The following is an 18,338-nucleotide window of genomic DNA, read 5'->3' as shown; positions in this document are numbered from 1 at the left end:
CTCCAGACACCCTTCCTGAGCATCTCTACCACATTTTCATCCTGGTTGCTCCATCTGACGTGTTTTCTTACTGCCCCTTTCTAAGGCATGGGGAAGTAAAATGACAGTTTATTGTATTTTGTGTTGTCTGTGTCACTTCCAGCTTCTATCCCTTAAATGGAAGGTCTATAGAGACAGAAGTTTACCTTTTTGTTCAGTGCTTAATGTAGCACCTAACAGAGTATTTATTAAACATGTTCAGTAGATATTTGTTGAAAGAATGAATGAATGGATTTGCACAAGAGAATTAGGCCTCTTGAAATGAGTGTTGCAAAGCCAGGAAAAAGGATGGAGATTACGTAGTTTTAAAATTACCCTCTCCCAGTTCTTTTTAGATTGAGGTAACATCTCCCTCTTTGGCATCAGCATCATCTGTTGACCTGTAGTTCACTTCCTGAAATTCATAAGCATAGTAGCACCTGGCACACAGCTGTCTTCCCCATTCTGACTTCTACTAGATTCACAGCTGACATATTACCGGTGTAGATAACCCACTCGATGTTCCTGAGTATACCCTTAGCAAAAGTAGGTGGGATGGTGTGTTAGTCATGGCTCCTGAGAAACTTGAGAGTTACAGGAATCCTCCCTCTAGGAAAATGGACGTAAATTGGTTTTTGTAGATAATTTCAGAGTGTTCACAAGACTTCTGAGGCTCATATGTGGATCTCAGGTTGGAGTTTTGTTTTTTTTTTTGATTTGAGAGCTGCAGAGAGAGAGAATATGGGCGCACCAGGGCCTCCAGCCACTATGCACGAACTCCAGACGCGTGCGCCCCCTTGTGCATCTGGCTAACGTGGGTCCTGGGGAATCGAGCCTCGAACCAGGCTTCTTAGGCTTCACAGCAAGTGCTTAACTGCTAAGCCATCTCTCCAGCCCAAGGTCGGAATTTTTTTAGCTTGTTAGTTCTTTGACAGACCAGTCAGAATTCCCTTGCATATCATGTGAGACCTTCTATGATCCAATTCCTGCCTTCCTCTCATCTCATGTTGCCTCTTAGTTGCATTTTCACAGGAGTTATAGCCATTCTTTTTGTTTTGTTTTTAGAGGTAGGGTCTTGTTCTGTCCCACGCTGGCCTGGAATTCACTGTGTAATCTCAGGCTAGCCTCTAACTCATGGCAGTCCTCATACCTCTGTCTCCCTAGTGCTTGGATTAAAGGCATGCACTACCATACCCAGCAAGTATAGAAAATTTGACTATAAACTAGAATAGTTTTTCTGTGCTTCTGTTTTAGGGCAGAAGCATTGAGTGAGCCTTTGACAAAGCCAGTTTGCAAAGTCAAATCAACAAATATTAAAGCAAAGACTCCTCCAGTGAGAACACATTTTCCTCTCAGTTCTAATCCCTTCCTTGAAAAACCTCAGCCATTTATAAGTCCCCAGTCGTGTGATGCACATGGACCGAGGTATACAGCCGAAGAGATAGAAGTGCTCAGGTAAGCCTGCTCGGGATGCTTGTAATGAAGTTTGTAACATGATCATGCAGACATGTCCTTCTGAATTGTATTCAGATCTTTGTTAGGCTTAACTCTATTATTTCTTTTTTAAATATTTTATTTATTTAGTAAGCAGAGAGAGAGAATGAATATGAACAGGTGCACTATGGCCTGTAGCCACTGCAAATGTACTCCAGGTGCATGCGACACTTCTTGCATCTGGTCTTATGTGGGTACTGGGGAATCAAATCCCAGTTGTTTAGGCTTTGCAGGTAACCGCCTTAAATGTTGAGGCATCTTTCCAGCCCCTTTTACTATTATTTTTTAAAAATATTTTTATGTACTTCTTAGCAAGGAGAGAGGGAGAATATGAGCACATAAGAGCCTCTAGCCTCTGCAAAGGAACTCTAGATGCATGAGCCATTTTGTCCATTTGGCTTTATGTATGTGGTGAGGGAGGGAGGCAGAGCTTGTTACTTTGAAATAGCCACCAAACAAGTATGGAACTGTGAATAGTTAAAGGGTTTTTTAAATTTAAAAATGTGGGGGGGGGGGGGGGCTAGAGAGATGGCTTAGTGGCTAAGCGCTTGCCTGTGAAGCCTGAGGACCCCAGTTCGAGGCTCAATTCCTCAGGACCCACGTTAGCCAGATGCACATGAGGCACATGTGTCTGGAGTTCGTTTGCAGTGGCTGGAGGCCCTGGCGCACCCATTCTCTCCCTCTCTCCCTCTCTCCCTCTCTCCCTCTCTCCCTCCCTCCCTCCCTCCCTCCCTCTCTCTCTCTCTCTCTCTCTCTCTCTCTCTCTCTCTGCCTGATTCTCTCTCTGTCACTCTCAAATAAATAAAAATAAACAACAAAAACAATTTAAAAATGTGTGTGTGTGTGTGTGTGTGTGTGTGTGTGTACATACATACATACATATGTATAAAATCTGTGGTGGTTGTGGAGTTGGGTTGTTTGGACATGTGTAGAATTATGCAAGTCATGTAGGTATTTGTTTTGAATTTTCCTGATAGGGCTCCTTTCTAGTTTGCAGCCATCTGAGAGCATCTTTCCTTTCAGCTGATGATCCTGATTCCTATACTAGTCCGAGAACTTCTTTTCTTCCTCCTGAAGATCCTGGTTCCTCTGTCACTAGCCTGGCTCCCTGTGCCTGGGGAAAATGCATGTGAACAAACAATGCAGGGCAAGAAAACAAGCTTTTTATTTGTGTTTTTATTTATTTATTTGAGAGTGACAGAGAAAGAGGCAGATAGAGAGAATGGGCATATCAGGGCCTCCAGCACTGTAAACGAACTCCAGATGCATGCGCCCCCTTGTGCATCTGGCTAACGTGGGTCCTGGGGAATTGAGCCTTGTACTGGGGTCCTCAGGCTTCACAGGCAAGCGCTTAACCACTAAGCCGTTTCTCCAGCCCAAAAATGAGCTTTTTGGAGCAGAAAGTATACTAAAAGAAGTCCGTCGTTCCAGCTACTTAACATCTGCTTGCTCTTGTATGTGTGCACACATGTAACATGTCATGCCACAACAAAACATCTCAATTTCCACCCGAAAATGTAGCTCTTCTTCATACAAGTGAGAAATTCTCATCTTCTCTCTAAAAAGATACATGCATCCCAGTAAGTTACTGTTATGAGTTGCTGACTCAATATTCAAATCAACTGAAGGTTACCCAAAGTTTAAATTTTGGTGTTACCCTGAAACTACTTTAAATAAAATAAGCAGATACATAATAAGTAGTAGCTGGCCTGGTGGTACATGACTTTAATCCCAGCACTTAGGAGGCAGAGATAGGATGATCACAGTCAGTTCAAAGACACCCTAGCCTACAGAGTGAGTTCTAGATCAATCTGGGCTAGAGTGAGACCCTGCCTCAAAAAAAGAAACAAAAAGTAGTAGTCACTAAGCATGATAGTGTACACTTGTAATCCCTGCATTGAAGAAGCTGAGATAACAGATGGAGCATTCAAGAACAGCCTGGCTACCTGGGCTACATAAAGACACCTTGTTTCACTAAAAAAAAAAAAAAAAAAAGTAAAGGAGAAAATATGCAGAGCCACTGTAAATCTCACTTTTTACACTTGTTGGCAGACTGTACATGACATCCATTCCTTCCCCCACTACTCATTCCACTTTCCCATAACCAGAAAACATGAAGGACACACACATTTTGTAGAATTGCTAATGTCAGCTTTTCAATCCCCAAATAACTAGGACAGAGTTGGCTTTGTTTTCTCTTGTGGGACACAGTGGTGGATCTTAGACTGGAGTTCTTCTCTGAAGGGTGTTAGGTGGGTGTTTTTGTTCTTGTTGCTACTGCTGTTTGGTTGGTTCATGTTTGGAACTAGCAGTTCATGACTCACACATGCTAGGCAAGGGCTACACCACAAGCTATATCACATATTCAGGATGTTAGTTTTAAAGAATAGTTTGGGTTGGAGAGATGGCTCAGCAGTTAAGGCATTTGCCTGCAAAGTCTGACAGCCTGGGTTCGAGTCCCCAGTACCCATGTAGAGCCAGACACACAAAGTGGTGCCTGTGTCTAGAGTTCATTTGTAGTAGCAAGAGGCCTAGTATACCCATTCTCTCCATCCATTTCCTCTCTCCTTGCAAATAAATAAATTACCTTTTAAAAAGAATAGTCTCAAAAAAAAAAAAAAAAGAATAGTCTCCTACCAGGTGTGGTGGTACACACCTTTATTTGTTTTTATTTTTATTTATTAGAGAGAGAGAGAGAGAAGGAGGGAGGGGGAGAGAGAGAGAGAGAGAGAATGGGTGTCCCAGCACCTGTAGCCACTGCAAATGAACTCCAGGTGCATGTGCCACCATGTGCATCTGGCTTACGTGGGTTCTGGGGAATCAAACCTGGGTCCTTAAGGTTTGCAGGCAAGCACCTTAACTGCTAAGCCATTTCTCCAATCTGGTTCACACCTTTAATCTAAGCACTTATGAGGCAGAGGTAGGAGGATCACTGAGTTTGAGGCTAGCCTGGGACTACAGAGTGAGTTATCCAGGTTTTCCTAGGTCATTGTGAGACCCTACCTCAGAGGAAAAAAAAAAAAAGGAATAGTCTTACTGAAATCGTTTATTTTCTGATCTTTATTTCATAAAATTTTGTCCAAATAAAGATGTTAATATGAGGTTGGCAGCCTCATTCTAATGCAATAGAAAGATCGCCATGAATTCGAAGCCACCCTGAGACTACATAGTAAATTTCAGATCAGCCTGGGCTAGGGCAAGACCCTACCTCATAAAAAAAAAAAAAATTACATTTGATTGTAATCAAAAGGCTGTTCACGTTGCAGAGTTTATTATATTTATCTTAGAGAAAGAGGCAGATAGAATCAGCATGTCAGAACTTCTAACCACTGAAATGAGCTCCAGACACATGTGCCACCTAGTGCATCTGGTTTATGTGAGTCCTAGGGAATTGAACTTGGGTCCTTTGGCTTTGCAGGTAAGCGCCTTAACTGCTAAGTCATCCCTCCAGCTCTGTTTTAGAGTTTAAGCATGACTACAGTGGGGCATGGTGGCACACGCCTTTGATACCAGCACTTGGGAGGCAGAGGTAGGAGGATCACCATGAGTTCAAGGCCACCCTGAGACTACACAGTGAATTCCAGCTCAGCCTGGGCTAGAGCGAGACCCTACCTCAAAACAAACAAACAAAAAGAATGATTAAGGTTGACTTGAAAATTCATCTTAGTTTTTTCTTTTTTATTCTTTATAGGACTACATCAAAAATAAATGGTATAGAATATGTTCCTTTCATGAGTGTTGATCTGAGGGAACGCTTTGCTTATCCAATGCCTTTTTGGTAAGTAAGCACTGTAATTTTTAATTCATTCATTCATTCATTTATATATTTATTTGAAAGAGCAAGAGAGGGAAAGAGGCATAGAGAGAGAAACAGAGTCAGAGAATGGTTGCACCAGGGCCTTCAGCCACTGCAAATGAACTCTAGATGTACGTGCCACCTTGTGCATCTGCCTTAAGTGGGTCCTGGGGAGTTGAACTGAGGTCTGTTGGCTTTATAGGCGAAGGCCTTAACCACTAAACAATCTCTCTAGCCCTTAGTTCATTGTTTTAAAAATTGCTACTTTTTCAATACTCTGAAAGGTCAGTTAAATTCATAACTTTGAAATTAATATCTATATAAAAATTAAAAGGAACTGGGGAGATGCTCAGTGCTTAAAGGTACTTGCTTGCAAAGCCTGTAAGCCCATGTTCAATTCCTCAGCCACCATGTAAAGCTGGGTGCATTGTGGTACATAAATGGCACACATACACCCATCTGCATACACATGCACACATGTTAACATTTAAGAAATTGGGCCTGGCTTTAATCCCAGTACTTGGGAGGCAGAGGTAGGAAGATTGCTTTGATTTCAAGGCAATCCTGAGACTACATAGTGAATACCAAGGCAGTTGAGGGAGGACCACTGAGTTCCAGGCAAGTCTGAGGTGACAGAGTGAATTCCAGGCCAGCCTGGGCTAAAGCGAGACCCTGCCTAGAAGTGTGGAAAGAGGTGGCATAGCATAGCTAGAACACTTCCGTTTTCAGTGGCTGGCTATAGGCTCAGGTGGATTCCTTTCACCTGATGTGTTTTTCATAGTACCTAGTATAATACTTGGCGCAAAGTAAATGCTGAGCAAACATTTATCCACTTGATAATTGGCTCATCTTAGAAACCAAGACAGTAGAGTCATTGAATGGAGAAATGGGGTACAATGTCATTACATTCTTTCCTAAGCAGATCCAGTTCAAGAAAGTTGTTTATGGGCTGGAGAGATGGCTTAGTGGTTAAGGCGCTTGCTTGCGAAGCCTAAGGACCCAGATTTGATTCTCCAGGCCCCACGTAAGCCAGATGTACAAGTTGACACATGTGTCTGGAGTTCACTTGCAGTGGCTAGAGGCCCTGGCATGCCCATTCTTTCTGTTTCTCAAATAAAAAAAAAAAAGAAAAAAGAAGCCAGGTGTGGTGGCACACACCTTTAATCCCAGCACTCGGGAGGCAGAGGTAGAGGATTGCCATGAGTTTGAGGCTACCCTGAGACTCCATAGTAAATTTTAGGTCAGCCTGGGCTAGAGTGAGACCCTACTTCAAAAAACCAAGCAGAAAAAAGAAAAAGTTTTGTTTTATAGAAAAAGTATCATTAGCACAAACTTCCAGGACATTGTCAATTTATGTCAAGAGCCTTAAAAAAATTACTTGAATTCAGTTCCTTAGTACCCATGTAAAGCCAGGATTTTAAGATGGCACATGTATATGAAGTTTGCAGTGACTAGAGGCCCTGGTGTACCCGTTCTCCCCCCCCCCCCCACCTTTCTCTCTTGAATAAATAAATAAGTAGAAAGTATTACATGTCTTAGGACTCAGTTTCTAGTCATCCTAAGGAAACTAATATTCAACTGTAAGTAGTAAGAGCAGCCATCAAAGGACCTGCCTGGTAACCAGTCGTTATTATTGTTTGTTTTTTTTTTTGTTGTATTTTTCAAAGTAGGGTCTCACCCTAGCTCAGGTTGACCTGGAATTCACTTTGAAGTCTCAGGGTGGCCTCAAACTCACAGCCATCCTCCTACCTCTGCCTCCCAAGTGCTGGGATTAAAGGCATGTGCCACCATGCCCAGCTACTAGTCTTTTTTATTTTTTGACAATATCCATAGTTGTAAAAAAATATCCCATGGTAATTCCCTCCCTCCCTCCACTTTCCCCTCTGAAACTCCACTCTCCATCATATCCCCTTCTGCTTTCAATCAGTCTCTTTTTTATTTTGATGTCATCATCTTTTCCCCCTATTATGATGGTCTTGTATAGGTAGTGTCAGGCACTGTGAGATCATGGATATCCAGGCCATTTTGTGTCTGGAGGAGCACGTTGTAAGGAGTCCTACCATTCCTTTGGCTCTTATATTCTTTCTGTCACCTCTTCCACAATGGACCCTGAGCCCTGGAAGGTGTGATAGAGATATTTCAGTGCTGAACACTCCTTTGTCACTTCTTCTCAGCACCATGGCCTTCTGAGTCATTCCAAGGTCACTGCCATCTGAAAAGAGAAGTTTCTAAAGTGAGAGTAGCATTAATAAAAGGGTATGAACATTGAAAAGTGCTTACTGGGCAGTTTGATAAGCATAGTATATACGTTTAGCCAGACACCAGCAAACATTATACCCTAGTGCTCATCTCATGATTACCCTTGTTGTAGGTTTTCAGTATCAGGAATGTATTCCCTCCCATGGAGCGGGTCTCCAGTCCAATTAGAGGGCAGTTGGTTTCCACCACGACAGACGTACCACTATTGCACCCATTGGCTCATTTGGCCTGGCTGGCCAAGTATATGGCTTGCAGTGTCTACTGTTGAATAGCTTCACTGGTGATTTCTGTCTCTTTCATTGAACTGCATGCAGTGTGGCTTTTTCCAGCTTTCTGTTGGCTGGTCTACATGGAAGATGTTTTCAGTTTAGCTCCAGGAGGATTTCTCAGTGAACTTGCAGCTCAAGTATGTGAAATCCAGCAATAGGGTCTTAACCATCTATTCCTGGTGCAAAACCAAGGGCCTCAGCAATGGCCTGTAATGTTTTGGGGACATCAGTAACCTCCTTAGCCAACAATTCACTGGAAGGTATCCCATCCCTGGTACTGAAAATTTTCTAGCAACAATCTATGGCTCCTGAGTGTTCCATTGTCCAAAAAAGTAGTTTTCCATATGACTTATATATATCCTCTTAGATATTGACTAGCCCTTCCCGTACCTTTTTTTTTACTCAATCTGGTAACAAATTTTTATATCCTTTGAATTCAGTAACTATGTTTATGATCAGCTCCTGACATTACACAGGATCAGAATGTTAGCCTGAATGAAACACTAGAGGTCCTGTGAGAGAGATAATGAAGACTAAAGCATATGCCTCCAAACCTGGGTTGAAGATTAGTCTTTTGGGTCTTTTTTTTTTTTTTTTTTTTTTTGGTTTTTCAAGGTAAGGTCTCACTTAGCCCAGGCTGACCTGAAAGTAACTATAGTCTCAGGCTGGCCTCAAACTCAACGGCAATCCTCCTACATCTGCCTCCCAAGTGCTGCGATTAAAGGCATGCGCCATCACGTCCGGCTTTTTTGGGTTTTTTTGAGGTAGGATCTTGTTCTAGCCTAGGGTGACCTGGAATTCACTATGTAATCTCAGGGTGGTCTGGAACTCACAGTGGACCTCCTGCCTCTCCTAATAACTGGGATTAAAGGTGTGCACTGCTATGACACCTGGCCAAATATTTTTATTTGCACGTAGAGAGAAAAGAGAGGCAAAGTGAAGGAGAGAATGAGTGTGCCAGTGCCACCAGCCACAGCAAATGAACTGCAGGTGCATGTGCTGCTTTGTGCATCTGGCTTTATGTAGGTACTGGGGAATCGAACCTGGGTCCTTAAACTTTGCAGGCAAGTGCCTTAACCTCTGAGCTATCTCTCGAGATCCGTGAAGATTAATCTTAATATTTTAATTTTTATTATTATTTCAGTGACAGATTGGGCAAGCTACCATTATCACCTAAACAAAAAACTACATTTTCCAAATGGGTACGACCCGAGGACCTGACCAGCAATCCCACAATGATATATACTGTATCCAGTTTTAGCATAAAGCAGGTAAAGACTTTTTTTGTTTGTTTGGTTTTTGAGGTAAGATTTCATTGTAGCCCAGGCTGACCTGGAATTCACTATGTAGTCTCAGGGTGGCCTTGAATTCATGGTGATTCTCTCTCTTCTTGCCTCCTGAGTACTGAGATTAAAGATGTGCACCACCGTGCCTAGCAAATTTACCTAATTTTACATGAATGTTGACATTTTAATGAAACTTGAATAAGGATTTGATTTTTTTTTTTAAATTTTATATATTCAGATGACTATAATTGTATTCTCATTCTGCCTGTTAAAAATCTTTTCAGCCGGGCGTGGTGGTGCATGCCTTCAATCCCAGCACTCGGGAGGCAGAGGTAGGAGGATCGCCATGAGTTCAAGGCCACCCTGAGACTACATAGTGAATTCCATGTCAGCCTGAGCCAGAGTGAGACCCTACCTCGAAAAACCAAAAAACAAACAAACAAACAAACAAAATCTTTTCAGCTGGGTATGAAGGTGCATGTCTGTAATTTCAGCATTAGGAAGATGACTGAAAGTTCAGAGCCAGCCTGGGCTACATATGTAGTAAGATTGTAGCTCAAAAAAAAAATAGTCATTTCTGAGATGGCTTCTTGCTGTGTTGACCAAGCTAACCTCAAAGTCAAGATCCTCCTGCATTAGCCTTCCAGTACAGGCATCTGCTACCATGGCCAGCTCACTGTACACAGTTTGGCATAACCATTGAAAAAATTACATAATATGAAAAACTGTTATAAACAATAAAGTTTTTTTTTGTGTGTTTGCAGTTGAGAAACTTGAGAATTGCCTTTCATCTTTGACAAGAGACTAAGTATTAAAGATACTTAATTATTCGGATTAACTTTACAAAAATATTTTGTAGGACTTATTGGAGTAGAATATGCAAGTCAGCAGCATGACATTTCTACTATTTTCCTGCTTGAACAGTCAGAATATTTAATATCAAAACTCACTGGTAGATTCAATGCATAAATATAATGCTAATGTTGAAATTGTGTGATTGAAGGAGTATTTTCTTTCCTTATTCTCATCACCAGACAATAGTATCGGATTGTTCTTTTGTGGCATCACTAGCAATCAGTGCGGCTTATGAGAGACGATTCAATAAGAAGCTGATTACCAGGTAAAATGCTGTGTTTGTTCTTCACATGCTTATTGCTTAACTGGAAATTAAAAACCCAGGCCTTAACCACATCGGGTGGAGAGAGAAGCATCAAACTAGACTCCTATGGGCCTTATGTATAGATGTTGATCATGAGTGTGGGAAGGCATTCTAAAGCACTAAAAGCATATACATATGTAGCTCATACGTATTTGCAATAAATATTAGGATATCAGTAAAAATCCCATCACTTAGTACTTAACAACTTTGCTGTTATAGTAAGGTGGTACTGGCCACCTATGACATTATTATTATTTAAGATGCAAGTATAAGGTACACCTAAAATTAGGAAAACTCAATGTAAAAATTTTAATTTTGGTGCTTGGGAGATGGCTTAATTGGTTAGTGCTTGCCACACAAGTATGAGGTCCTGAGTTTGGATCCCTAGCACCCACATAAAAGCTAGGTGTGGTGACACAACACCTCCCCAGTGTTGGGATCCCTGGGACTCACTGACACTAATCTAGGTGAATCAGTGAATTCCAGGTTCAGTGAGAGACCCTGTCTTAGAAACATGGTGGAGAGTATTTGAAGATGACACCCATTGTTGAGCTCTGACCTCAACACATACCCATACACATGTTCATGAGCACCTTCATATGTTATGTGCACACACATACACATTTATGCACACCACACACAAAATGTGCACATACACATGCAAAACATTAAAAAGTATAGAAGTGGAAAATAGCTCAAAATATTTTATTGATTACAAGATGAAATCATACTGAATTAAAACAAGTAGTTTTATCTTTTTCTTTAATTTTTAATCTAGTTATTGGAAAATATAAAAGCCAGCACAGGGCTGGAGAGATGGCTTAGTGGTTAAGGTGCATGCCTACGAAGCCTAAGAACCCAGTTTCAATTCTCCAGATCCTATGTAAGCGAGATGCACATGGTGGTACATGCATCTGGAGTTTGTTTGCAGTGGCTAGAGGCTCAGGCATGCCCATTCTCCCTCTCTCTTTCTCTTTCTCCTCTCTTTAACTCTAATAAATAAAAATTAAAAATCTAAAAATGGAAAAAAAGCCAGCACATATTTCTGTTGCTTACCTGCTTTAAAATGTTTTGAAATGTTTCTCAATATTTTCAGTTTTTGAGATTATATTAGCTTAAAATTATTCAGTGTAAAAGTCACTGATCATAGCTTTTTTTTAATTTTAATTTTTATTTTTTAATTTTTTTTAATCCATTATTTATTTATTTATTTATTTGACAGCGACAGATACAGAGAGAAAGACAGATAGAGGGAGAGAGAGAGAATGGGCACGCCAGGGCTTCCAGCCTCTGCAAACGAACTCCAGACGCGTGCGCCCCCTTGTGCATCTGGCTAACATGGGACCTGGGGAACCGAGCCTCGAACCGGGGTCCTTAGGCTTCACAGGCAAGCGCTTAACCGCTAAGCCATCTCTCCAGCCCTGATCATAGCTTTTTAAAATATTTGTTTGTTTGCAAAAGAGAGTGATAGAAGAGAGAGAAAGAGAAAGAATGGGCATGGCAGAGCCTTCAGCCGCTGCAAATGAACTCCAAATGCATGCAACACTATTTGCCATATAAGTATATAATTATATAATTCAAAATATGCTTGATGTGGTCCAAATAATTTTTTTTAAAAAGCTGAAACTGGGGTGGGGAGGGAGGGAATTACCATGGGATTTTTTTAATAATCATGGAAAATGCTGATAAAAACTTAAAAAAAAAAAAAGCTGAAACTGAAAGTTCTTATAAGTATCATATTATGCAGCTTTTTGTAGCTTTATCAAAGTTGTCCTTATCTAATTTTGTGGCTTATTGAAATATAGTCAATGATACAAGATAATTTTAAGTGATTCAAATATATCTATTTAGCACATGCTTTTTTATAGTGTGTATAGTTAAAAGTTGAGCACTTTTCAGAATATTGTAGAGTTTATGCCCTGGCTTACAACCTCATAAAATACTCTGATAGTCTGGGCAGGGTGGTGCATACCTGTAATCTCAACATTTGAGAGGCCAAGGCAGGAGGATTGTGAATCCTTATTTCAAAGAAAAGACAAAAGGCAAACAAGAAATTAATTTACACATAGTAAATGAGTCCTTTAGTTAGAGTAAAATTCTTTTTTTTTTTTTTTCATTTTTAAGAGAGAAAGATAATGAATTGGCATGCCAGGACCTTAGCTACTGCAATCAAATTCCAGATGCTTCCACCATCTAGTGGTCATGTGTGACCTTGCACTTGCCTCACCTTTTGTGTATCTGGCTTACGTGGGATCTGGAGAGAGGTTGAACATGGGTCTTTAGGCTTCAGAGGCGAGCACCTTAACTGCTAAGCTATCTCTCCAGCCCTAAAATTCTTTTTCTAGGCCTTTTAGAGGAAAATACTTTGTATTCACTTTTACAGTAATTTTTATTTATTTTCAAGGAGAGAGAGAATGGGCACACCATGGCCTCTAGCCACTGCAGACAATCTCCAGATGCATGTCCCACTTTATGTATCTGGTGTTACGTGGGGAATTGAACTCTGGCCAGCAGGCTTTTAAGCAATGCCTTTAACCATTGAGTAATTTGTGGGGGAGGGTTGAGGTAGGGTCTCACTCTTAGTCTAGCCAGGCTGACCTGGAATTGAGTATGTAGTCTCAGGTTGGCCTAAAACCCAATGGCAATCCTTCTACCTATGCCTCCCAATTGCTGGAATTAAATGCATGTGCCACCATGCCCAGCTATTTTTTTTTAATTTTTAAAAAATTGTTTGTTCATTTTTATTTATTTATTTGAGAGTGGCAGACAGAGAGAAAGAGGCAGATAGATAGAGAATGGGTGCGCCAGGCCTCCAGCCACTGCTAACGAACTCCAGATGCATGTGCTACCTCATGTATCTGGCTTACGTGGGTCCTGGGGAATCGAGCCTTGAACTGAGGTCCTTAGGCTTCACAGGCAAGCATGTAACCACTAAGCCATCTCTCCAGCCCAATTTTTGTATTTTTTTGACCTGAGATCTCACTCTAGCCTAGGCTGACCTGGAATTCACTTTGTAGTCTCAGGTTGGCCTCAAACTCAACAGCAACCTTCCTACCTCAGCCTCCCGTGTGCTGGGATTAAAGGCATCATGTGCCACCACATCCAGGTCCTATGCTTGTTGTTTTTATAAAATTGAAGACAATAATATAATATAGATATATATCTGAAAGAATATCGTATTTAAATATCATATGAAATTCTGTATATTGTTAAATTGAATATTAATATTTATATTTTAATATGTTTTCCTTTCCAAAAGCATAATTTACCCTCAGAATAAGGACGGTGAACCAGAGTACAATCCCTGTGGAAAGTATATGGTAAAACTTCACCTCAATGGTGTCCCAAGAAAGGTGAATAATGTCTCTCCCTTATCTCCCTACCCACCCCTTCTTTCTTTTCTTTTTAACCTTTGAGTCTTAAATGAAAGCAGTTAAGGAATGTTACTTGTATAAACATTTTAAAAGACAGTTTTGTTGATTTTTTTAAAGTATTATTTATTTGAGAGAGAGGAAGAGGCAGATAGAGAAACTGGGTGCATTAGGGCCTCTAGCCACTGCAGACTGCAGACACACGTGCCACTTTGTGCATATGGCTTATATGGGTACTACTATGGAATTAAACCTGGGTCCTTAGGCTTTATAGGCAAGAATCTTAACCACTAAGCCACCTCTCCAGCACATGTTGGTTTTTTATCTGTTAATAAAAATAAAACTCATTGTAAGTACAAAGTCTTTTTCGTTTGTTTTGGAGATAGGTTTTACCATGTTGCCCAAGCTGGTTGCAAACTCCTGGGCTCACATGATCCTTATAAGTAGCTGGGACTAAAGGAGTATGTGTCACTGTGTCTAGCTTTAAGAGCGATTTATTTATGTATTTATTTGAGAGAGAGAGTGTGTGAGTGAGTGAGTATGGGTGCACAGGGCTTCCTGCACATGCACTACTTGGTACATCTGACTTTACATGAGCACTGGGGAATTGAACCTGGGCCATTAGGCTTTGAAAGCAAGTGCCTTCTAATATTTTATTTATTAATTGAGAGAGAGAGAGAGAGAATGAGAATGGGGCATGCCAGGGCCTCCAGCCACTGCAGACAAACTCCAGATGCATGTACCTCCTTATGCATCTGGCTTTACATGAGTGCTGGGAAATCGAATCCTTTGACTTTGCAGGCAAGCACCTTAAGCACTAAGCCATCTCTCCAGTCCTTTCAGCAAGATCTTTTTAAAAATGGTTTCATGCCGGTCATGGAGGCGCACGCCTTTAATCCCAGCACTTGGGAGACAGAGGTAGTAGGATTGCCATGAGGTCTAGGTCACCCTGAGACTCCATAGTGAGTTTCTAGGTCAGCCTGAACTTACAGTGAGACCCTACCTAAAAAAAAAAAAAAAAAAAAAAAAAAAGTTTTTATAGCTGGGTGTGGTGGTGTACACCTTTAATCCCAGCACTCAGGAAGCAGGGGTAGGAGGACTGCTGTGAGTTTGAGGCCACCCTGAGCCTACATAGTGAATTCCAGGTCAGCCTGGGCTAGAGTGAGACCCTACCTTGAAAAACAAAACCAAAAAAAAAAGTGGTTTTTAGATACTGTGCAAAGTTCTGGTAAGTGTAATGTGGGATTCTAAATATTTTAGCCTGATAGTTCTATAGGTTTTTTTTTGTTGTTTGTTTGTTTTTGGTTTTTCACTTTTTAGTGAATTTTGTGCTGGGATTAAAAATTTTGTGAATTTGCCCTGGACTTAAAGGCATACGACACCACACCTGGCACTTGGATCATTTTTTATTTTCCTCTCAAGGCCCAGGCTAACCTAGAATTTAGTATGCAGCCTCAAGGTGGCCTCAAGCTCACAGTGATCCTCCTCTGCTTCCCGCGTGCTGGGATTGAAGGCATGTGCCACCATGTCCAGCTTCCACATCATTAAAAATATATTTTTTATTTATGTATTCATTTGAGAGAGGCACAGAGAGAATGGCACTCCACGACCTCCAGCCACTGCAAACAAACCCCAGACAGATGTGCCACCTTGTGCGTCTGGTTTATGTGGGTCCTGGGTAATTGAACCTAGGTCTTTTGGTGTTGCCTTAACCATTAAGCCATTTCTGTAGCCCACATTATTTTTTAATATGAATTAAATATTGCATCTTTGTGGTAATTGTTTGCTGTGTTACTTAAATAGTTTTAGCCATAATAACTATGAACATGAATCTTTTTATTGGTTTAGATTAAAATAATAGGCATTATTATTAATTTTACTAGCGAGGCTCTTTTGTAATTATCTTAAATACAATGCACATTCTAGATTGTCTAATAATTTTGATGGTAGTTACCTGATACGTAACTAGTGACTTAACCTGTTAGTGAGATTAGCTTGTAAGACTGAATAAAAATGAACATTATGCCAGGCGTGGTGGTGCACGCCTTTAATCCCAGCACTCGGGAGGCAGAGGTAAGAGGATCGCTGTGAGTTCAAGGCCATCCTGAGACGACAGAGTGAATTCCAGGTCAGCCTGGACTAGTGTGAGACCCTACCTCAAAAAAAAAAGAATGAACAGTATAAGCCGGGCATGGTGGTGCACACCTTTAGTCCCAGCAGTTGGGAGGCAGAGGTAGGAGGATTGTCATGAGTTTGAGGCCACCCTGAAACTACATAGTGAGTTCCAGGTAAGTCTCTGCTATAGTGAGACACTCTCAAAAAACCAAAAAAATAAAATAACAACATTATAGCCGGGCATGGTGGCATACACTTTTAATCACAGCACTTGGGAGGCTGAGTTAGGAGGATCACTGTAAGTTCAAAACTAGCCTGGGATAGTAAGTTCCAGGCTAGTCTGAGCTAGAGAGAGAGAGAGAGAGAGAGAGAGACCCTGCCTCAAAAAAAAAGTCACTATGTTAAAATTGATCAGATTTTAGAAACATAAGCTGTCATTGATAATAAGTATATTGTGTCTTTCATTGGTATGAGAGCTTTTTATTTTCCTTGAAAGGATTTTAAGATTCTGTGTTTGGCCTAAGGAAGTTAAGGTTTTCTTTCTGCAGGTGATAATTGATGACCAGCTACCTGTTGATCATAAAGGAGAATTGCTCTGTTCTTATTCCAACAACAAAAGTGAACTTTGGGTATCTCTCATAGAGAAAGCATACATGAAAGTGATGGGAGGATATGACTTCCCAGGATCCAACTCAGTAAGTGATGGGTTATGTGGTCCAGGACCTGGCTTGTGCTTTTTAATATATTTAGCCTAAAGAACTATGGTACTGTTTATGGGAAAAGGAATCAGATTAGCAACCCCTGAGGAAATATGACCAATTCCTTTATTGGAGGGCAATGCATTTTCTTGTGTAAAGATAACAGTGTGTAAATTCTGTCTAGAGAAGCCAAAAACAGCACTGGAGAGATGGTTTAGTGGCTGAGGTGCTTGCCTTCGAAGCCTAAGGACCCAGGTTCAATTCCCCAGTGCCCACATAAGCCAGATGCACAGATGGCACATGTGTCTGGAGTTCATTTGCAGTGGCTGGAGACCCTGGTGCACCCATTCTGTCTTTCTCTATCTGCCTTTCTCTCTCTCAAATAAATAAATAAAAATTAAAAAAAAAAAAAGAAGCCGGGCGCGTTGGTGCATGCCTTTAATCCCAGTACATGGAAGACAGAGATTGGAGAATCTCTTGAGCTTGAGGCCACCCTGGAACTATGTAGTGAATTGTAGGTCAGCCTGGGCAACAAGACCCTACATTCGGAAAAAAAAGACAGAGCCAAAAACGTATGTCTGGTTAGTTGTGCTGAGATCTATAGACCAACTCATTGCAGTGGATCTTTCCAGATCAGAGGGGATGAGGATCACTGATGTCCTTATATGTATCTTAAATAAAGTTCAAGGACAACGAATTATTTTTTCCAACCTTAATATAAGCTGTAAAATTTAGCGGTATCTTTCAGTTTTATGAGGTAAATTAGGAGACTTAAATTAAGCCAAAAATCAAATTGACATGGCTCTAAATTTTTAAAATATTTATTATTTATTTATTTATGGGGATGCAGTGATAGAATAGGTGCACCAGGCCCTCCTTCCACTGCAAACAAATTCCAAAGGCATGTATCTCACTTACATGGGTCCTGAGAAGTCGAACCTGGGTCCTTTGGTTTTGCAAGAAGGTGCCTTAATTGGCTTAGCCATATCTCTTCCTTGGCTTTCAATTTTGATACCAACCAGCCTATGCCCTCAGAAATGATACTTACCTGTCTTAGCCTCTTTGTGTATCTGTAGTTTAAGGATGCTAGCCACCTCTTAGGGTTTGGGGGTTTGTAAAGATTATATGAGCTAGGGATGGGGTAGGAGTGGCATAGCACTTGTGGGGCTGAGGCAGGAGGATCACTTGTAAGTGTGAGACCAGACTGGGCTGCATAGTGACTTCAGCAGCAGCCTGAGTTAGGTAAAAAGTTCTATTGCTGGGAGTTGGTGGTAATTAAATGAAGTGACACATTTGCAAATACTCATTATTTATACCTGATTAGTTTCCTTGCCTGATAATCAAGTCTCCCCATTTCAGAATCTTATGCTCGGCAATCAAAATAAAGGTCAATGAAAAGCTGAATGTAATAGAACTCTTTTTATTTGTTTTTGTTTTTTGAGGTAGGGTCTCACTATAGCTCAGGCTGACCTGGAACTCACTGTCATAATAAATCTCTATAATGGTTTTTAAAAATATATTTTATTTATTTATTTGAGAGAGAGAAAGAGAGAATGGGCACGCAAAGGCATCCAGCCATTGCAAACGAACTCTAGACGCATGTGCTCCCTTGTGCATCTGGCTTACTTGGGTCTTGGAGAGTTGAACCTGCATCCTTTGGCTTTGCAGGCAAACGCCTAAATCGCTAAGCCATCTCCCCAGCCCATTTTTGGTTTTCTGAGGTATATTCACATTCTAGCCCAGGCTGACCTGGAATTCACTAGGTAGTCTTAGGGTGGCCATGAACTCATGGTAATCCTCCTACCTCTGCCTCCTGAGTGCTGGGGTTAAAGGCAAGTGCTACCACGCCCAGCCTCATATACTTATAGTTAAG

The 18,338-nt window shown here is 41.0% G+C and overlaps 1 protein-coding gene across 4 annotated transcripts in view; it reads left to right on the top strand.

The window, feature by feature from the left end:
• Positions 1-18,338, top strand: part of Capn7 (calpain 7) — a 60,595-nt gene that overhangs the window by 10,822 nt on the left and 31,435 nt on the right. For 2 of the 4 annotated variants that reach the window (XM_045136040.1, XM_045136037.1), the window contains exons 5-10: positions 1,273-1,473; positions 5,204-5,290; positions 8,981-9,107; positions 10,157-10,242; positions 13,541-13,634; positions 16,316-16,462. In XM_045136040.1, coding sequence (XP_044991975.1) covers positions 1,273-1,473; positions 5,204-5,290; positions 8,981-9,107; positions 10,157-10,242; positions 13,541-13,634; positions 16,316-16,462 — 742 coding nt within the window. The remainder of the gene's footprint in view (positions 1-1,272; positions 1,474-5,203; positions 5,291-8,980; positions 9,108-10,156; positions 10,243-13,540; positions 13,635-16,315; positions 16,463-18,338) is intronic. The other 2 variants (XM_045136038.1, XM_045136039.1) reach the window with 2 other exon arrangements.

The sequence above is a fragment of the Jaculus jaculus genome, chromosome 16 (assembly GCF_020740685.1).
Source record: "Jaculus jaculus isolate mJacJac1 chromosome 16, mJacJac1.mat.Y.cur, whole genome shotgun sequence".
Lineage (NCBI taxonomy): Eukaryota > Metazoa > Chordata > Mammalia > Rodentia > Dipodidae > Jaculus > Jaculus jaculus.
This window is presented reverse-complemented; position numbering and strand designations above follow the sequence as displayed.